Source organism: Ranitomeya imitator, chromosome 2, assembly GCF_032444005.1.
Source record: "Ranitomeya imitator isolate aRanImi1 chromosome 2, aRanImi1.pri, whole genome shotgun sequence".
In the NCBI taxonomy this organism is placed as follows: Eukaryota; Metazoa; Chordata; class Amphibia; order Anura; family Dendrobatidae; genus Ranitomeya; species Ranitomeya imitator.
In genome coordinates this window covers 790247493-790269737 of record NC_091283.1, presented here as the reverse complement: position 1 = coordinate 790269737, position 22245 = coordinate 790247493, and the positions used below count along the sequence as shown (strand labels likewise).

Below are 22245 nucleotides of genomic sequence, written 5' to 3'. Positions count from 1 at the left end.
GTTATAGAAAAATCCATGCACAGCAGCGTCACACTTCATAATGTGTAATGGTGGCCTCCTGACAGTCCAAGAACGACCGATGTGTGAGGAAAAGGGGGCAGTATACAGGACGGACATGCTAAACATATAGGGGCTGTCTATGGCTAGGGTACGTGATCTCTATTGAAAACAAGCCAACTCCCCCAAGCATGGCAGAGCCCTTGTTTTGTAGGGTAATGTTTGACTAAAAGGTCCCCTTACATCTTACATGTGCTGTCAGTGTATGTGTTCTGAATGGGGAACTACACTGCTGCCAGACACATCGGGCACCATCCTATCATACATGGGAACTAAAGAATTGGGGAAAACGTATACAGGTTTATCTTGTGTTTTGCAATTTTGCACATGAAATGACTAAATGAAGCCATCTCTAGTCTAATCACAGGTAACAGGGGCTCAACTGCGCATAAAAGCCGCCTCTTGCTATGGATGATGCGGGCACAACGCCTGTGTCCCTGCCTTCTGCGGGACCCAACAGTGCACCTGATTGGGGTAAAGCAATTGCCACCAAATCCTTGGGGCCCAAGAATACAAATTTTTGATTACAAATCTGCCCTGTTGAAAAAGAAAAAAAAAAAGTGCAAATGCAATAAAGAAAGCACAGAAAACAAAGGGATAGTTGGTGTTGTGTGGCTCTGGTCTTACAATGAATGATGTTAAGCCCATGAAACTCAGTATTAAAGGGCACATTCCAGGAAAGGGAGTTTCTCATACAAGAGGTTATTAAGTCTCATAGCATTGAGTTATATAATTGGCTCATCCGTCTCTGCATGCCCAGGATCTGAGTACAAACAGTGACTACAGTCTTATTACAGAAGGGAGGACAAGAGATGCTGAAGCACATGTCCAAGAGATGACAAAGCCTTCACATGCATTAAGACTTCCTTCATTTGTAGGCATTGTATGTTATGAACTTTTTGCATAATAAATCTTGTTGATTTAATACATTTTTATTAAAGTAAAACACCTCCATCCACTCCTCCCCCTCATTCTAAATATATGTAGGCGTTTAGGGGTATGTTAGATAAATATTAGGTTAGGGTCCCATCAAAGAAGGTGTGCCTTGTCGCGGCTGATGGGTTCTCATGAACTGACCAATTAATGCGCTAAGTACCTTCATGTTTATAAGTATATGCTATATAGTAGTAATGAAGTCTAAATTTCATACATTCAATCTTTACATAAATATTGGCGCTTTCAGGGTGTTTTATTCATTGATTTATATTTATTCTATAAAGTGGGAAGCATCCGATAATACTTGTTCCTCTGTCGTCAATATGTTAATAATTCCCCAATTCTTCTCCAACATCTCTCCAGACAATGTGGTCTGTGCTTGTCAATCAAGTTTAGAGATGTGGCAAGTGCAACATGCAGCACGTATATGATGTTGGCGTTAGGAAATCTATGGTCGATCCATGAATTGCCATCCGTACATAGACACGTGGATTTCGTCCTTTTGGTACACTCCATGCACTAACACAATAGCTCTTTTGGACTTCATATTCAAGATGATTCATGAATGCTATAATTTTCTCTGATTTGTAGGGGACTGAATAGGAACTGTCAAGCTGTGACAGTCTTTGGTAAGGAAGGGTGGTCTCAAAATGTCTTGGGAACAGGTACCCCAATTATCCCTGTCCTGGGGGGTACTCTTAAAAGGTTGAGAAGCCTGAGTATCCGACCTCACTATGAGCCTATTAAAGCCTGATCTGTCTCCTCCCCCATGAAGCATGGGACAGAGATATAAGGTGAACAAGACTCAGGCAAAGGAGGGATAACAGAAAACCTCTATCATACAAAAGCACTAACATAATATAGAGGAGGATAGGAATGTACCAACCAAATGAGAAAAGAAAAATGAGGAAAGCATTCACTCAAAAACACCACGTAACAACGATCTCCAATTCAGCGCAGTGACTTCAAGGAGCTACGAAGTAAAACTTTCACTGGCAAGGAAGAGACGGTCTGATCAGATTTTATAGGGAGAGGAAATGACAGGTCAGGAACAGCTGTCAGATGGAGATGAAAGTTTCTAACCCGCATAGAAAGGGTTGTTAACCAAAGAAAACAGAATCGATTTATTATAAAACAAAGACACAGGCTAAATGGAAGATCCGCGATTCACAATACGTAGCGATTTTCTAACCCCAGATCTCCCAGGAGGACGTGACCCGCTCGTGACAGTAACAACCTGTGTATGACTCCAAGTAACAGGAGAGGTACAGAGAACATAGTGACAGATTATCCTACCTCCCCGACTATAGATTATAGATGAAGGGAATCTGACACTTGTATAAGTCTTTGTTACTAGTTGACCCCTAATAGAAATATCAGACGTAAAGTACAACAAACAAGTCTGAATGGAGAAGTACTGCAGTCAGCGAGGGCAAAGCTGAGCAGGTTTGTGCTTGCAAAATACCATACAGTTACTGAATAAACATTACATAACTCAGGTGAGCTGAAGCAGAGAAAGTTTCCAGCAAAACAAACAAGTGTGATAAGAATGGCAGTCATCTTTATTTCATGAGCAACTTAAGAGGAGTCTATTCTGTACAACCAGCTACTGTATATAGAGTGCCCATGCCTCCATTGTAGTCACAGAAGTGCATCACCCACTCAAGCTTCTCCCCTGCCGTATCTGAGTGACAGCCCAGCTTCTCCCCTTCCTCCACTGCGGTGACAGCCCAGCTTCTCCCCTTCCTCCACTGCGGTGACAGCCCAGCTTCTCCCCTTCCTCCACTGCGGTGACAGCCCAGCTTCTCCCCTTCCTCCACTGCGGTGACAGCCCAGCTTCTCCCCTTCCTCCACTGCGGTGACAGCCCAGCTTCTCCCCTGCCTCCACTGCAATAACAGCCCAGCTTCTCCCCTGCCTCCACTGAGTGACAGCCCAGCTTCTCCCCTTCCTCCACTGCGGTGACAGCCCAGCTTGTCCCCTGCCTCCACTGCAATAACAGCCCAGCTTCTCCCCTGCCTCCACTGAGTGACAGCCCAGCTTCTCCCCTGCCTCCACTGCGGTGACAGCCCAGCTTGTCCCCTGCCTCCACTGCAATAACAGCCCAGCTTCTCCCCTGCCTCCACTGAGTGACAGCCCAGCTTCTCCCCTGCCTCCACTGAGTGACAGCCCAGCTTCTCCCCTTCCTCCACTGCAGTGACAGCCCAGCTTCTCCCCTTCCTCCACTGCAGTGACAGCGCAGCTTCTCCCCTTCCTCCACTGCAGTGACAGCCCAGATTCTCCCCTTCCTCCACTGCAGTGACAGCCCAGCTTCTCCCCTGCCTCCACTGAGTGACAGCCCAGCTTCTCCCCTTCCTCCACTGCAGTGACAGCCCAGCTTCTCCCCTTCCTCCACTGCAGTGACAGCCCAGCTTCTCCCCTTCCTCCACTGCAGTGACAGCCCAGCTTCTCCCCTTCCTCCACTGCAGTGACAGCGCAGCTTCTCCCCTTCCTCCACTGCAGTGACAGCCCAGATTCTCCCCTGCCTCCACTGAGTGACAGCCCAGCTTCTCCCCTTCCTCCACTGCAGCGACAGCCCAGCTTCTCCCCTGCCTCCACTGCAGCGACAGCCCAGCTTCTCCCCTGCCTCCACTGCAGTGACAGCTCAGCTTCTCCCCTGCCTCCACTGCAGTGACAGCGCAGCTTCTCCCCTTCCTCCACTGCAGTGACAGCCCAGATTCTCCCCTGCCTCCACTGAGTGACAGCCCAGCTTCTCCCCTGCCTCCACTGCAGCGACAGCCCAGCTTCTCCCCTGCCTCCACTGCAGTGACAGCTCAGCTTCTCCCGCCTCCACTGAGTGACAGCCCAGCTTCTCCCCTGCCTCCACTGCAGCGACAGCCCAGCTTCTCCCCTGCCTCCACTGCAGTGACAGCTCAGCTTCTCCCCTTCCTCCACTGCAGTGACAGCCCAGCTTCTCCCCTTCCTCCACTGCAGCGACAGCCCAGCTTCTCCCCTGCCTCCACTGCAGCGACAGCCCAGCTTCTCCCCTGCCTCCACTGCAGTGACAGCTCAGCTTCTCCCCTGCCTCCACTGCAGTGACAGCGCAGCTTCTCCCCTTCCTCCACTGCAGTGACAGCCCAGATTCTCCCCTGCCTCCACTGAGTGACAGCCCAGCTTCTCCCCTGCCTCCACTGCAGCGACAGCCCAGCTTCTCCCCTGCCTCCACTGCAGTCACAGCTCAGCTTCTCCCGCCTCCACTGAGTGACAGCCCAGCTTCTCCCCTGCCTCCACTGCAGCGACAGCCCAGCTTCTCCCCTGCCTCCACTGCAGTGACAGCTCAGCTTCTCCCCTTCCTCCACTGCAGTGACAGCCCAGCTTCTCCCCTTCCTCCACTACAGTCACAGCAGCGCTTCTCTCCCTTTAGTCACTGTAGTGGAGCTTCTCCCTTGTCCTCCACTGGCATCCCTCACAATAGTGTCTTCCCCCTTCATCCACCATTATGGAAAGGTTTTATCTCCTGCCTAAGCAGTAATAACAGACCCTTGCTCTCCAGATTCCTTTGTAGCAGTCACAGCTGTCTCTTGTAGTACCACACAGAGCAGTGCCAGTCTAATCCACAGTACCCACAGCAGTGACCCACTCTTCCCTCCCCAATAGTTTTTAAATCCCCAAATCCACATTTTCTTTTCTATACTCTTGAATAGTGAGGTGCAAACATCTGTGCTTTTTAATGCAAATCAATATAAAATTATCTAAAACTTATTTTCACTAAAAAGAAGGGGCAACAGCATCAGATGTGAGCCGGGGTCTATAGTGTAGTTGTCTCCTGTCACATAAAACCGATTATATTACGTGAATTCAGCCAGAAACCACTGTCACTTAAGAAGTTAACAGCATTCTCTTGAAATATGTTCCCCAGACAATAAGGATTTGGAAACTTGAACTTTTAACATCAGATCCTTGGAAGAGTCCAGTGAAATTCAGGAGAAATAAATCATAAAGTGGAGGAGTTCACTAGGAGTTTGGGGCTGGAAAGTGAACAGATTTAGGATTTTTTTATTTTCTGTTAAAGGGAACCTGTCACCCCGAAAATCGAGGGTGAGCTAAGCCCACCGGCATCAGGGGCTTATCTGCAGCATTCTGTAATGCTGTAGATAAGCCCCCGATGTATCCTGAAAGAGGAGAAAAAGACGTTAGCTTGGCATGTGTGAACCAGGGGCAGACATATCATTGGTGCAACCGGTGGGTGTCACACAGGGGCCCAAGGTGTAAGTGGGCCACTTCAACCTCCAAAGCAGGTGACTTTGTACATTATGAGCTACTGGGCGGAAAGGGACCACATACAGTCCCTGCACAGTGCAAGGGCAGTTCTTCTGACTGTGTTCACCAGTGATGTGAACTATTCATAAATGAGCGCCGATTGACATTTCTATGGATGATCTGCTCTCCTTTATGGGCAGAGTAAACTTAGGCTGTGTGCACACGTTGCAGATTTTGATGCGTATCCGCAGCGTTTTTTGGACGCGCGGAATTACCTCAAATCTGCAGTGCGTTGTGCACACAATGTTAATCAATGGGAAATACAAAAACTCTGTGCACATGCTGCGGAAAAAAACGTGCGGAATCACTGCGTTTTTTTTCCCCGCAGCATGTTAATTCTTTACGCAACGTTCCTGCACCAATTCACTATACAATGAGTAAGGCAAATCCGCACAACAAAAAACGCATGACAATCTACAACAAATCCACAAGTAATCCGCACCAATTCCGCATGAAATCCGCTAGCATTTTGGCCTGCGGTTTCTGCTAAGAGATGCAGATTCTGTGTGGAAAATTCCGCAGGTCAATCCGCAACGTGTGCACATACCCTTAGGGTATGTGCACACGTCAGGATTTTCTAGCAGAAATTTCCTGACAAAAACTGGACATTTCTGCCAGAAATCCGCATGCTTTTTTTTGCGTTTTTGGGTTGCGTTTTTTGTGCGTTTTTCCCAAATGCATAGAATAGAGGAAAAAACGCAAAAAAATCCTCAAAATTAATGAACTTGCTGCTTTTTTTATTGCAATGCGTTTTTTTTGTGGGGAAAAACGCATCATGTGCACAAAAATTGCAGAATGCATTCTAAATGATAGGATGCATAAGTCTGCAGTTTGTAATGCGTTTTTATCGCAAAAAAACCTGAACGTGTGCACATACCCTTAAGCTGTCCTGTGTGTCCTTGAGGAATAACACTTTCTTGCCATTATATAAATTATATGTTGCATGCATCCCTCTGCACCAGAAGCCTCAGCAGTTTATTTCTTTTAGCTCCAGTTTCCCTTCAGCTTTCTCAAAACAACTCTCTTCATAGACTTTTATAGGCAGCAGTAATGGGATACCTTACTGAAGGCAGATCTGTACACAGATTCAATCAATTTTTTAAACTGAATGGTCAGTGCAAGGAAAGACGACAAAACTTTCTCATTTTCATTTGAACTACTTGGACTTGACAGCCTAATACATACATATACGACACTACCAAGTTCTGGCCGGGAGCCACAGCCGATGCGTGAATCATAAACTATGCACACACAGGTGTTAATGTGGTCTATGGTGCATGATCTGTTCTACTTCCCACCGGTAAGTTTGCTGCAATATTATCTATTAAAGTAAATACCCAGGAATCAAAATAACAAAAATGTGGCTAAGGCTTCATTCAGAAGTTGTAATTTTTGACACAGCGAAAAAAAAAAAAAAAAGTCCGAGTTACATCAGTATCAGTGATTTTCACATCAAAAAAGGAAATCAATAAATTGCAAAGCTCATCTGATTCAATGCAATGTTAATCACAGACAGCATAATGTCTGCACACTGCTGAATGTGATTTTCATGGAAAATTTGATAAGGGAAATTTTGATTAGTGACTCAGAATGAAAAACTGAAGTGCCTACATGATTTTTTTTGCAGGCACATGTGATGCGAAAAAAAAACCCAAAAACCAGACAGGTGAACAGCTTCCGAGACTATAATATGTATGTATCAAAAAGCTTGGCACTCAAAATTGCAATTTTGAGTGCCAAGCTTTTTGATACATTTGATTTAAGGGGCTGGAAACCCTACTTGAGCTCCTCTACTCACAAATTGATAGAGTGCCGTGTAACTTGTTCTTATAATATGTATGTGTTCTGTCCCAGAAAAATCATAAAATAGAACGAGTGCTTGATTCATGTACGATTGAGGTGTAAAGCTAATATTGTAAAAAAAAAACCATCAGGACAAAGAAGGCATTCGCATCCATGAGTTCAACTCACAAAGCATTCAACTAAACAGATTACAACTGAGGATAGAAGAAAAAAAAAAAAAAAAAAAACACAGATCTTGAGAGTTTTTATGAACTGAAATACAATTATACTAAAAAAGCTTTAGAACCTATTGTATACAAACATCATGCTTTGTTTACATGGAAGTCCCCAAAACTTAAAATGAAAGTTCTCATTAGAAAATTAACTGTTTAAATCAGGTTTTTGTGGGACATCTATATAAGAAAAAAAAATCTACGGTAATTATATTTAGTCACATGGGGAATATTTATTAGAAAAAAAAATAGGACTAGAATTATTGATCATTTTCCATTCAGTAAGAGTTTTCAGCAAAACTCCTTATATCATCAGAGACACAATTACAATGACAGCTAACACCTCTATACACAGTAACCGCTGCTAATAACACTGGATGCACCAATCACAATAGACGAAGCCAAAGCTCCCCTGCCCCCCCCCCCCCCCCTTCATAATAACCTTTACAGAGGCTTATTAGCCGCTGCAATTTAAAAGATAGGGTCTGTTCATTGTGGCTAATGTGCATGTGTTGTTTCCTGAAACAAAGTAGAGTCTAAAAAATCTCCAGTGGTGAGGGTGAAAATTGTAAGATTTCTATTTTTTTTTATTATTGCTCATACAGATGGCAATATGGAAAAAGCTGTAAAAAACAAACAAAAAAAACGTTTTTAAATACTAGGTACTCTTTAAGGGAAAGCCATCATGAATCTGGCTTGTACATTTGATAAAACATTGAACAGCACCAGACTGGTGAATTGTCCTAAAATAATCCAGCAACAAAACCGCTCAGGAGCGGTACTGATAGCACCCCAAGGAGAAACTCACATGACCGTATAAAAAAAATTTAAAAAAATTGCCATACGCAGTCAGTTTTTTTTTTTTTTTTTAACACAGCAGCAGTAAATAATTTACAAGACAATTTACAGTCTCCTATGTTAAGGAATAGCAATGCATATTAAAAAAAAATAGCTATGTTATAGCTTTGAGTCTCATCTGACACAGGGATGATGGTGCTCAGTAACAGCTCAATAAAGTTAGCGGCAGCGCTGGGTTAGTGAAAGAGCAAGATCTGTGTCCATGTTAGGATCCAACACCCTAGAAAGGCCATTTCAGGTAACATCAGGACTATCTGAATGGTTTGTTACTGGATAATTTTTAGACAAATCACCTATCTGGCGCACTGTTTATATAGAAAGGGCAGCTCCAGATCGGTGCTCTTTAACTACCATTACTGATAGACTAGAAGTAGTCTGTTCTTGCCTGAAAAGGACAATTTACTCATGGCGGCAGCCAACCCCACCATACCCTAAATAAAGCTACATGGCACAAAGACTCCATACCTTATATTTGCAGGAAAGCTCATTTACAAACTTAATGACGCAGCTGACAACCGTTGTTAGGAAGTTCACAGTGATTTACCCTTCCAAAAATATCAATGATCTATTCTTAAGCTGGTAGCCACTAGCACCGTCCAAACTATTTCACCCCTAGTTTTCATCAGATGTCAACTTTGAACACCCAGCAGCAAATGCTCGATGTCACAGCACGCACCTGCTCGTGTCAGCAACAAGGCGACAGCACAGCTGAACAATAGCTGCCAGTTTTGCTACATATAAAACCCGGGGTGAATGAACTCTGCAATGTTTATCATCACAGGTGGAGACACAGCAAGATAACAATGGGACAAAACATGTAGGAGGATAACTGACTGATCGCACTTATTAACAAGGTCAAAGCTTGTAGACTACAAAAGGCATAAAAGAAATAAGAACTTTGGTCATTGAGTTTGGGACCTCAGAAGGGTCCTCTAAGGTTATGTGCACCCACTCCGTTTTTCAAGAGGAAGACGTTTCAGGAAACGCCAGAGTGTTATTTCTCCCTTAGGAATCTTTTAGTTTATTTTTTTCTTTATTATATTCAACAATCAAGAAACTGCAAGGGTTTGAAAAATGTAGGCAAGACACAAAGAATCCCGGGAGTCTTTTCAGCCTTCCCATTGCCTCCTCTTAAAAAGTATAAGACGTCTTGAGAGCAGAAGCCGTCTGAAGAATGATCCGCTCACTTCTTTTAGTCGCTTTGGCGTCTTTGGAAACCTGAAGTGGTTAAATGACACTCAAAAGCCGAAGCATATACAATGGGGAAATATGTATTTGATATACTGCCGATTTTGCAAGTTTTCCCACCTACAAAAAAATAAATGGAGAGGTCTGTAATTTTTATCGTAGGTACACTTCAACTGTGAGAGACAAAATCTAAAAAAATATAATCCAGAGAATCACATTGTATGAATTTTATAGAATTTGCATTTTATTGCATGAAATAAGTATTTGGTCGCCTATCAACCAGCAAGAATTCTGGCTCTCACAGACATGTTAGTTTTTCTTTAGGAAGCCCTCCTACTCTGCACTCATTACAAGTATTAATTGCATCGGTTTAAACTAAACTAGTTACCTGTATAAAAGACACTTGTCCACAAACAATCACACTCCAACCTCTCCACCACGGCCAAGACCAAAACGTCTTCTAAGGACACCAGGGACCAATATTCCAGACCTGCACAAGGCTTGGATGGGCTACAGAACAATAGACAAGCAGCTTAGTGAGAAGGGAACAACAGTTGGCACAATTATTAGAAAACGGAAGAAACACAAGATGACTGTCAATTTTTCTCAGTCTGGGGTATCATGCAAGATCTTGTCTCGTTGGGCAAAGATGATTCTAAGAAAGGTCAGGAATCAGATCACAACAACACAGGAGGACCTGAAGAGAGCTGGGACCACAGTCTCAAACATTACCGTTAGGAATACACTACACCACCATTGATTAAAATCCTGCAGGGCACACAACGTCCCCCTGCTCACACCAGTACTTGTCCAGGCCCGTTTTGAAGTTCAACAATGACCATCTGAATGATCCAGAAGTGGCATGGGGAAGGTCAAATGGTCAGATGAGATCAAAATAGAACTTTTTGGTATCAATTCCACTCGTTGTGTTTGGATAGTAAGAATGACAAGTACAACCCCAAGAACATCATCCCCACCGTGAAGCATGGTAGGGGAAACATAATACTTTGGGGGTGTTTTTCTGCAAAGAGGATAGGACGACTACACCGTATTGAAGGGAAAATGAACGAGGTCATGTATCGCTGGATATTGGCCAACAACCCCCTTTCTTCAGTAAGCACTGAAGATGGGTCGTGGATGTGTGTTCCAGCATGACAATGACTTTAAACTCACAGCTAGGGTAACTAAGGAGTAGCTCCGTAAGAAGCATTTCAAGGTCCTGGAGTGCCTAGACAGTCTCCAGAGCTGAACCCAATAGAAAATCTTTGGAGGGTGCCAAAACTCAAAATTGCCCAGCAATTTGAAAACAGCATCCGCCGCGCTTCTTTGGCTCTTATCATCCGTGCTGCAGAGAAAAAAATATAGACTTGTGATGAGCAGGGGAGGTTTTAATGTGTACGTGTGGCACATAAGTGCAACATGGAAGTCTGAACGAGGCCTAAAATAAACGACATTTGTACGTGGCACTTTGATGGCTGTTTTTACATTTTGAAGAGCACGTTGTGGCAATTTGTTCCCGCCGACGTCAGTTCATTGTGATGAAGTTTTGTGGCAATTTTTACATTACAAATCACTTGATCTTTCAATCACAGGTTTTGTAATGTAAAAAACACAATTAAAAAAATACTTCCCAGAAAAGAAAAAAAAAAAAAAAACACATGAAAAACACAATAAGAACCTGGTCAGGTTTTAAAAAGCCGGATTACTCACCGGTAATACTCTTTTAGTGAGTCCACGACAGCACCCCACTGGAGAGAGGGATCCGCCCCGCAGGAACAGGAAACCTACCGAGAAATAAAAGGGGGCGGTCCGCCTCTCCTCCTCAGTTTTGATTTCAGAGTACCCGGAGGACCGCCAGTATTAGGCAAATATAATTTATTTCATTTTCAAACTTATTTGCTCATATATGATTAAAAGAATTTTACTCAATAGTAAGTACTATATTAATATAGGGAGGGATATAAGAGGGTGCTGTAGTGGACTCACTAAAAGAGTATTACCGGTGAGTAATCCGGCTTTTTCCCTTTCGCCACGACAGCACCCCACTGGAGATCTTACAGAGACCATCACCTAGGGGGGGACCACCGTGCTGAGGACAGTCCTGCCAAAGTCTAGGTCAGAAGTTGACGATAGGTCAGGCCTATAGTGATTATAGAATGTAGAGGGATTTGACCAAGTTGCCGCCTTACATATAGTCTCAATTGGGACCTCTCCCCTTTCTGCCCAGGAGGATGCCATAGCTCTGGTAGAGTGCGCTGTTATGCCTTCCGGAGGGTTTTCTTTACTCGCGGAATAGGCCAGTCTGATAGACTCTGATCCACCGGGATAACGTGCTTTTCGTTATTCCATGACCCTTCTTGTGACCCTGGAAGGAAATAAACAGAGCCCTACACTGTCGCCAGCTACAGGTTCTTTCAATGTACTTTAACACTACTCTTTTAACATCTAGAGTGTGGTACTTTTGTTCTTCAGGAGTGGAAGGATTACTGAAGAAAGTGGGCAAGATTATTTCCTGAGACCTATGGAATGTCTTAGCTACTTTGGGAAGGTAGGAAGGGTCTGGTTTAAGGACCAACTTATCCTGAAAAGTTAGCAGGAAAGGTGGATCTATAGAGAGTGCTTGGATGTCACTGATTCTCCTGGCTGAAGTCAGTGCTACCAAGAGGGCCGTTTTTAGTGATAGGATCTTGATTGGTATTGAATCTATTGGTTCGAATGGAGAGTCTGTTAGGGCTCGTAAAACTAAGTTTAGATCCCAGGGAGGAACTCTAGGTATATTAACTGGATTTATCCGTTCACAGGCTGTAATAAATCGGGATACCCATCTATTCCCCGCAATGTTATGGCCATAGAGAGCTCCTAGTGCTGAAACATGAACTTTTAAGGTGTTTGCAGTTAAACCTAGTTCTCTCCCTTTTTGAAGAAATTCCAGGATAGACTGTATCGGAATTTCTGAGGTGTTTGAAGATGTATGGAATTGTAGGAATTTCTTCCATATTTTTGTGTAAATTTTTGTAGTGGAAGGTTTTCTACTCTGGAGGAGCGTGTTTATCAATCCCTCCGAGAACCCCCTTGATTTTAGCATCTGCCTCTCAAATTCCAGGCCGTGAGATGTAGACTGTCCACTTGAGGGTGGAAAAACGGACCCTGGAAGAGAAGATTGGGTGTTGAGGGGAGGACCCAAGGATCTGAGACCGACATGGTTTGCAGCCACGAGAACCATGGTCTCTTGGGCCAGAATGGAGCTATTAGTATCACCCTCGCTCCTTCGGTTCTGATTTTGCGAATGACTTGGGGCAGCAGTATGATCGGCGGAAAAGCATATGCTAGACTGAACTGCCAAGGGGCTTGGAGAGCGTCCAGAATGTCCGGATGATCCGCTAGAGATAGGGAGGCAAATTTCCGGACTTTTTTGTTTCTTCTTGTGGCGAAGAGATCTACTTGAGGTTGACCCCATAGGGATACTATATCCCGAAAAATCTGCTGGTTTAGGCACCACTCTCCTTGTTTCAAGGTGTGTCGACTTAAGAAGTCTGCCTGCTGGTTGTTTTCCCCTCTTATGTGCAGTGCAGTAAGGGATGTTAGGTGACTTTCTGCTAGATTCAGGATTTCTGTAGCAGAAGACATCAGAGTCTCTGATCGCGTGCCTCCTTGCCTGTTTAGATACGCCACTGTGGTGGTGTTGTTGGAAAGGATTCTGACGTCTTTCCGTCGTAGCTGTGGGAGAAAATGGCATAAGGCGTATTTTACTGCATTTAATTCTTTAACATTAGAGGAATAGCAGCTTTCCTCCATGTTCCAAAGCCCTTGGCAAAAATCATTCCCCATATGAGCGCCCCATCCATGAGGACTGGCGTCCGTGGTTATGGTATGAGATGGTGTTATTATCCATGGAACACCACTCATTAAATGGTCTGAATTCAGCCACCACGTTAAGGAAGTTAAAACTTCCTGAGATAAGGTTATTTTCACATTTAGGTGACCAGATAACCGTCTATCTTCTTGTAAAATCTGGTGTTGCAGTGTACGGGTATGATGTTGAGCCCATTTTACCGCAGGTATACAAGAGATAAGAGATCCTAGTAAGGACATAGCTTGTCTTAGGGATATACGTGGATTGTTTATCGCCGCTAGGACTTTGTGTTTGATCAGTAGTATTTTTACCTGAGGCAGGAGACACTTTTGAGATACGGAGTCTAGATGGAACCCCAAGAACACCTGGCAGGATAGCGGAGTGAGTCTGGATTTGTTGGTATTGATTATCCAGCCTAAATCCTGTAGAGAGGAAATTGCATGAGCCAAACGATCAGCACATTGAGTAACTGAATTTCCAATGACCAAAAAGTCATCCAGATAGGGAACAATTAAGGTTTCTTTTTGGCGAAGGTAGGCCATCACCTCTAGCATTATCTTGGTAAAGATCCTCGGTGCTGTTGAAAGGCCGAAGGGCATGGCTGTATATTGGAAATGATGAATCTCGCCGTTGATTGTCACTGCTACTCTGAGGTACTTTTGGTATCTGTCATGGATAGGGAGATGATAATAAGCATCTTTCAAATCAATGCCCCCCATCATACAGTTTGGAAAGAGGAGTTTTATAGTGGATCTAATGGATTCCATCTTAAATGTATGGTTTTTAACAAATGAATTGAGCTTTTTAAGGTTTATGATGGTCCTGAAAGAACCGTCGGGTTTAGAAATCAGGAATAAGGGAGAGTAGAATCCTCTGCCTTCCTGGCCCTCGGGGACTTGAACTAAAACCCGCTTTGATAATAGGGTTTGAATTTCTAGCTCTAGAGCCTGCTGTTGTGCGGGCGAGCTGAGGGATGTTATAATATATGACTCGTGGGGAACACGAGAGAATTGTAGTTTAATTCCATCTCGGATGATGTTTAAAACCCACGAGCTAGATGTTACTTTTTCCCATTGTGTGGCGAAAAATTTCAGTCTGCCCCCTACTGGTATATCCTCAGAATTTATTGTCTTTTGGGGGGTTGGGTCTTCTAAACATGGTACCTCTTTGCCTGTCCTCTTTAGCAGTCCATGTTGTAGACCTATCCGTTTGCCTCCTTTTACCAAACGGTCTCCTCTTAAAGGCTCTCCTGTAAAAGGGAATAGAGGAATCAGGGAAAGCTTTCTTCCTGTCCTTTGCCTTTTTGAGTATCTCATCTAAGGTCTTGCCAAAGAGGTACTCACCCTCGCATGAGATTGCGCATATTTTGGATTTAGACTGCGCGTCCCCTTTCCAACTTTTCATCCAAAATGCGCGTCTTGCATTGTTCACAAGACCTGCGGATCTCGCTGCTAACCGAAGCGAGTCGGCAGATGCGTCCGCCATAAAAGCTGCTGCTCCACGTATTAAGGGGATGGCCGCTCTAAGTTTCTCTCTCGAAACTTTATTTTCGATCTGCTGGTCCAACTGATCAATCCAAATGATCATTGACCGGGCAGCGCAGGTGCTGGCTACTGCAGGTTTAAAAATTCCTGTAGCCGCCTCCCAAGATCGCTTAAGGGATGATTCAGCTTTGCGATCTAATGGATCGACCAGAAGTCCCGCATCCTCCACAGGCAGAGTGGATTGCTTGGAGGTAGAAGCTACGGCTGCATCGACCTTAGGCACTTTGGTCCATGTAAGGAGCTCCTCATCACTAAACGGATATTTACGTTTAGACGCGGAGGGCAAAAAGCTTCTTTGATCCTGCTTCTCCCACTCTCTTTTAATTAATGCTTTCACCGCTGGTATAACCGGAAAACATCTCCTCTTTCTCTCTGCCAAACCCGCAAAGATAATTTCCTGCGTGGTTTGCGCACCCTTTACCTCCTCACACCCCATGGTATTGCGGATTGATTTTACCAAGTTGTCCACACTGTCTAAGGGGAAACATGAACGCCCCTCGATTTCTGAGGAAGATGATGATGATGATGATGATGATAGGGAGGCTTCTGACAGTACCGTCTGGTCACTTTCGTTGTCTGACATAAGTGTTGGTGTTTTGGACTTAGCTTTACGCGGTTTTTCCTGGGTCATATTTTTAAGCTCCTCTCTAATAATGTCCCGTAAGTCCGTAACGGACACTGTCGCTCCCTGAGTTGTTTCCTTGAAACAGTCTTTGCACAGTTTTTTGGGGTATGAGTCCGGAAGGGGCTGGCTACACAAGGCACATTCCTTATGCTTGGACTTTTGTCGTTTTTTAGACTGGGCGTAATAAGTAGCGAGAGAGAGAGAAAAGAGAGAGAAATAGGGAGACAGCGTCAGCTTAATAGGCAGAGTTTAAACACTCACCCAGTGAAGCGAATAGTACCGGATCAGAAGGCCGAGATCCTGTTCTGGAACCGTCACTCTTACGAGCGGACTCCGAGGATCCTTTGGTGTGATCTTTGGTGGGGGGCACTGGATCTCCAGCTGTGGGGTCCATGGCACCTGGGGATGACATCTCTGCATCGCCGCATTATTGTTTCTGGGCGTTTTTAAATAGTGCGCCCTTTTTCCTCTTTTTTTTTTTTTCCCCGCTGCGCAATGCGCATGCGCGGGTTGCCGCTGGCTCCCCCGCCCCAGATCCGGCCTAGGCGCTCCGGAAGTGACTCCTTCAGTTCCGGGGTAGCCAGTATTGCGGCGGTCGGCGCATGCGCGGTCCGGGATTCAGCGCCGGACCGCAATGGAGATTCTCTTACCCGGCTCCTTGCCGCACCGCACGCCGGAGAAGACGCCGGGCGGCCCTCCCCGGACCCGGCCGTCTGCTCCATCCACCAGCTGAGGAGGGAGCCGTCTAACGGAACTCCCCCGACGCTGCTTCTGAGCTGCAGCCCCTGCCGTTCTCAAGGATACCGCGCAGGCGGCATGCTAGCCCAGGTATGTCCTGTAGTCCTGTCGTTCCTGGATTGTTCCCGCAGGAACAGGAAACCTAAACTGAGGAGGAGAGGCGGACCGCCCCCTTTTATTTCTCGGTAGGTTTCCTGTTCCTGCGGGGCGGATCCCTCTCTCCAGTGGGGTGCTGTCGTGGCGAAAGGGAAAAATTAATTCAAAAAAAATATTTTTTCCAAGCATTTTAAATTGGCAGAAAATAAAGCAATAAAGAAGCTTATCGCAAGTTTATATAGTGACTCCGCTCAGTAGAACGCTAGCTTATCAACAATGGGTACTGCAATTACAGAGCCTCCACCCAACAAGGATTCTAGATATAGAACACGACCATAAAATCGGCCACAAATTATTATTCATTTTTATAGTGCCATTTATTCCATGGCGCTTTACATGTGAATGGGGCAAATATAGACAAGTGCAATAAACATGAGTAAAACAAGGCACACACAAGTACAGGAGGAGAGAGGACCCTGCCCGCAAGGGCTCACAGTCTACACGGGATGGGTGAGGATACACTCAGAGAGGGTAGAGCTGGTCGTGCGGCGGTTCAGCAGACAGAGGATCACTGCAGGTTGTAGGCTTGTCGGAAGAGGTGGGTCTTCAGGTTCCTTTTGAAGGTTTCCGTGGTAGGTGAGAGCCTGATGTGTTGGGGTAGAGAGTTCCAGAGAATAGCGGAAGCACGGGAGAAGTCTTGCATGCGGTTGTGGGAGGAAGAGATAAGAGGGGAGTAGAGAAGGAGATCATGAGAGGATCGAAGGTTGCGTATAGGTAGGTATAGGGAGACCATGTCACAGATGTATGGAGGAGACAGGTTGTGGATGGCTTTGTATGTCATTGTTAGTGTTTTGAACTGTAGCCTCAGGGCAATAGGAAGCCAATGAAGGGTCTGGCAGAGAGGAGAGGCTGGGGAATAATGGGGAGACAGGTGGATTAGTCGGGCAGCAGAGTTTAGGATGGATTGGAGTGGTGCCAGAGTGCAAGAGGGGAGGCCAGAGAGTAGGAGGTTGCAGTAGTCGAGGCGGGAAATGATAAGGGCATGTACTAGTGTTTTTGTGATTTCATGGTCAAGGAATGCACAGATCCGGGAAATGTTTTTGAGTTGGAATCGGCAGGAAGAGGCAAGGGCTTGGATATGTGGCTTGAAAGAAAGGGCAGAGTCAAGGATCACCTCGAGGCACCGAGCCTGCGGGACTGGGGAAAGTGAGCAGCCACTGACATTGATGGATAGGTCGCGTGGAGGGATAGAGTGAGGTGGGGGAAGGATGATGAATTCTGTTTTGTCCATGTTCAGTTTTAAAAAACGAGCAGAAATGAAGGATGAAATAGCAGACAGACATTGTGGGATTTTGGTCAGTTAGGCCGGTTTCACACATCAGTGGCTCCGGTACGTGAGGTGACAGTTTCCTCACGTACCGGAGACACTGACTCACGTAGACACATTGAAATCAATGTGTCTCTGCACATGTCAGCGTGTTTTCACGGACCGTGTGTCCGTGTGCAAAACACGGAGACATGTCAGTGTTCGTGGGAGCGCACAGATTACACGGACCCATTAAAGTCAATGGGTCCGTGTAAAACACATACCGCACACGGACGTGGTCCGTGTGCAGTCCGTGTGCCGTGCAGGAGACAGCGCTACAGTAAGCGCTGTCCCCCCCACGTGGTGCTGAAGCCACCATTCATATCTTCTCTGCAGCAGCGTTTGCTGTAGAGATTTGAAAAATCCTTTTTTTTTTTTTGTTTCTCGTGTTTAAAATAAAGATCCCTGTCCCCACCCCCCTCACACCCCCTGTGCGCCCGCCCGCTGTTATTAAAATACTCACCCGGCTCCCTCGCAGTGTCCTGTCCTTGCTGCAGCTTCTCCTGTAAGCGGTCACGTGGGGCCGCCGATTACAGTCATGAATATGCGGCTCCACCTCCCGTAGGGGTGGAGCTGCATATTCATGACTGTAGTGGGCGGCCCCACGTGACCGCTCATACAGGAGAAGGTGCGGCCAGGACAGGACACTGCGAGGGAGCCGGGTGAGTATTTTAATAACAGCGGGCGGGCGCAGGGATCTTTATTTTTAACACGAGAAACAAAAGAAAAAAAAAAATTTCATATCTTCTCTACAGCAAACGCTGCTGCAGAGAAGATATGAATGGCAGCTTCAGCACCAGATGCAGGGGACAGCGCTTATCTCTAGTGCTGTCTCCTGCATGCTCCGTGTGGTACCCAGTCGGCACACGTGTGCCACAGAAACGCACGGGCACACGGACAATTCCGGTACCGATTTTTCCGGTACCAGAATTACCTGGACGTGTGAGACTGGCCTAAGGAAGTGATGTCAGGTCCAGATAGGTAGATCTGCGTGCCATCAGCGTAGAGATGATATTGTAAACTGTGGGGATTCTATGAGCTGTCCCAGGCCGAAGGTGTAGATGGAGAAGAGTAGGGGTCCTAGAATTGAGCCTTGGGGAACACCAACAGACGGGGCGAGATAAGGAGATGGTGTGGGGGAGGGAGACACTGAATGTCCAGTCTGTTAGATATGATGAGATCCAGGATAGGGCCAAGTCTGTGATACCAAGAGATGAGAGAATCTGTAACAGGAGGGAATGGTCCAGAGTGTCGAAGGCAGAAGATACGTGCTGACAGTCTAAGGGTAAGTTCACACAGGGCGATTTTGCTGCTTGTTTTTTCTGCAGCAAAACCTGATCTTCTTGGCAGGAAAGAAGCTGCATCAAAAACGCAGGTTTGTCCATGCTAATGTCCTTGAATTTTCAGCAGCAAAACGCAGCAAATGAATGATACCTGAGTTTTTTCACCACCCATTCAAGTCAATGGATGAAAAACGCAGAAAAAAAATGCAGCAAAACGTGAAAGAAGTGACATGCTCCATATCCAAAAAACACAGCAAAGCGCAAAATACTGATCACACAAAAAACCAATGTGTGTGCGCACGAGATTTCTGAAATCTCATAGGCTTTGCTGGTACTGTAAAAAGCAGCCAAAAATTAGCATAAAAAAGCAAGGAAAAAAATCAGGAAAAACACCCTGTGTGAACTTACCCTAGAAGGGGTTTCTACAAAACAAATTATTTAAAAAAAATGGCATCAGTGAAAATCCAGGAGACAGAGAAAGATCATAAATGAGAAACTAAAGTTCGGACGGCTGTAGGAAAGCTCGGCCCAGTTAGTTTCACAAATTATGGACGTCAATGACGCAGAGTGCACTAATCGGGGACATCAGATCATAAGGCCATGATCACATTGTGATTTTGCTACTTTTTTTAATGCAAATTTTAAGCTGCGTTTTACAGTATCAGCAAAAGCTGTGAGATATGAGGAATCCCATGCACACATTGGTTATATTTCCTAACTGAATTGGAAAATTGCTGAATTTTGGAAAATCGCAGCCTGTTACTTTCAGTGTTTTTTTTCACCTATAGAAAGCAAGGTGGAAGTGCAAAAACGCAGCAAAAAAAGCAGGCATCAGGTTTTGCTGCAATTTTTGGTGAAAAACCTAAGGAAGTTGCATAATTTTTTTATGCACTAAACTATCATCATGCACAAGAGAAATGTACCTGCTTAAAAAAAAAAACTGGAAAAAAAACGCAGCTCCTTTATTGCCAAGAAAGCAGGTTCTGCCTGCAGAAAAAAAAAAAGACGTAAAAATGCAACGATGTCAATCATTGGACTGTTTGGAAAATCTGCCTTGTACTCTGGCACATTGGCTAGAATGGGTGCCCCATCCATATGTAGGACCCTCGAAAGAGACCCAGAGGGCTGCAGCTGAGAGATCACGGACCCCTTTACTGTTGATCTCCTGTCAATACTGTGGGTCGCAGCCATTCGCTGACATCCTAAGATTTTCTGAACATGAGGAACCTATTTACCAGGAGCATAAAGGTGAAGAACAGAGACGATATTCAGAAACTTCAGACAAAAAAATCAAGATTAAGATGGGAAAATAAATAAATAAATAAAAAAGCAGGATTCAACTTGTAGAAATAGCTTCCCCACCATGCGGCAGCGGGCCCAACCCACAGCCATGTCCGCCACGGACGGCGTGGGAAACAACCATCATATAGAACATGACGCCATCAGCACAAGAACGGAATCCAACTTATGACTCATTAGGATGTAGTTGTTCCATGCTGGGAGTTGTAGTGTGACAGCAGTAAAGTTACAGGTTGGAGATCCCTGAGGCCATAATACCACACACATATACCACCATGTTACCTCCACATCCAGAGATCACTACAAGAGGCCGGACAGCAACCACAAGGCCCAGCACAACCGGAGACACAATATATATATTTAACACTTCAACTTCCATGACTTCTACCAAGTGAAGCCGCTGACATTTATCACGTGAGTAAGCATAGTGGTCACGTTTTGGCCTCATCCAGACGTCAGTGACTGTCCCGGTAGGAATCACGGGGACCGTCCTTCCTCAAGGTGTCGGATCAGTCTCATCAGTAATTGGTCAGTGGCAGTTTTTACCATCAGAAAATTTTTATTAAAAAAAAGGAAAAAAACAAAAACACCACCACGCACCTGCAAATATCTACTATGCCCCATAATGTTACTCACAGGCAGCACTCGGACTGTACCCTGCCACCATCCGAGTGCTGCCGGCGATTCTCACAGACCCATATTGGATCAGACACGCTCTGCCCCATAGACTGGAATAGGAGCCTGTGCCCCGGGATCACGCAGGAATACACGCACCGGGGACTGACATGTAATATTGTTTCACCAGTGGGCTCCGCAGGCCGTGGGGTACGTGCCCCAGGGGCGTCCGGCCGAGGCCTACACCACACACGTTTCCACCATTATCACCCAACATAATAAACGTTATGAGACATTATGGGGCCGCTGCGGACGATCCAATGATCATCGCCGTTTTTTTACTTTGCCAGGTAAGTCGCCACGTTCCCCATATCCAGCATAGGATCCTGTTCACACCTGCGACAATATAACAATGAAATCAGACGGAAACATAGAGCGGCTCTAATGACAGACCTCAGTATAGTCCCATGGGCGCCGTGACTGCCGGTGGGTACGGGCATTGCCATTCTGCAGTCTGTCACCGGAGAGGAGAACTACAATGAAACGATGGACGGACTGCAGAAAGGCAAACCACGAATTACCGGAGCACACTATGGCGGGCAGCCACAGACAGACACACCGACAGATGGAGGGCACAGTGATCCGGGCACAGAGATCCCGGCACAGAGATCCGCGCACAGAGATCCGCGCACGTCCGCACCATGACTTACACCACGGCCTTACAGATCATCCACGACACCATCTTGCTGGCACCGCCCGGGATCCGCTCTCTGCGCAGGCTGCGCCCCCTCCCCCGTGCACTGCAGGCTCCCGGAGCAGTCCGCGCTTGCTCGGTGTACCGCCGCCGCTCTTGTGGCCGTCCGGTCCCGTGCACCTATCATACGTCACCGATCCCGAATTCTCCGGCTTCAAAAAGGAGGAGCAAAAAAAAAAAAAAAAAAAAAAGGGAACCGGATAAACCACGCCCCTCTGCGCCCTACTCTGCTTCCTGATTGGCTGTTGGAGGCATTCCTGGCCCGCTGCCCGCACAGTGAGGAGGAGCAGAGCGCTGAGTGATAGGGCCTGGGAGCTGCCAGGAGATCCGGGGGACTACAACTCCCAGCATGCCCCAGGTAGCACTTGTCACGTATATCTATATCCAACTCCTGCTATGAGTAGAATATAGTGCGATCTCTTCTGCAATGGACGGTCACATGGAAATGTAGAAATGTGATAAAATCACTGAAGGACAGCTTGTTCATCCTCTCTCCAAATCACACCTCACCACTTGTGCACTTTACCCCCATCCCCCCCTCCCAACCTCAGCACCACACTAATCCCAGCCCTAACCCATCTCTTCAACCTATCACTAACTTCTGGTTCCTTCCCCTCTGCTTCCACACATGCCACAATCACACCTATCCTCAAATAGCCTTCCCTTGGCCCGAGCACTATGCCCAGCTACCGCCCCATATCGCTGCTCCCATTTGCTTCCA

General features: G+C 45.9%; 1 protein-coding gene across 10 annotated transcripts in view; it reads right to left on the bottom strand.

The window, feature by feature from the left end:
* REEP3 (receptor accessory protein 3) overlaps positions 1-21685 on the bottom strand; it is a 190634-nt gene extending 168949 nt beyond the window's left edge. The window contains exons 1-5 of one of the 10 annotated variants that reach the window (XR_011318524.1): positions 15635-16298; positions 13750-14453; positions 11062-13626; positions 9740-9861; positions 7514-9471 (exon numbers count right to left, since the gene is read on the bottom strand). Coding sequence is in view for 2 of the 10 variants with exons in the window: in XM_069753632.1 (XP_069609733.1) it covers positions 21494-21651 (158 nt within the window). In the remaining 8 variants the exon portion in view is untranslated. Of the gene's footprint in view, positions 1-7513; positions 9472-9739; positions 9862-11061; positions 14454-15634; positions 16299-21470 lie in introns of those variants that run through there. The other 9 variants (XR_011318526.1, XR_011318521.1, XR_011318522.1 and 6 more) reach the window with 9 other exon arrangements.
* Between the last annotated feature and the right edge of the window lie 560 nt (positions 21686-22245).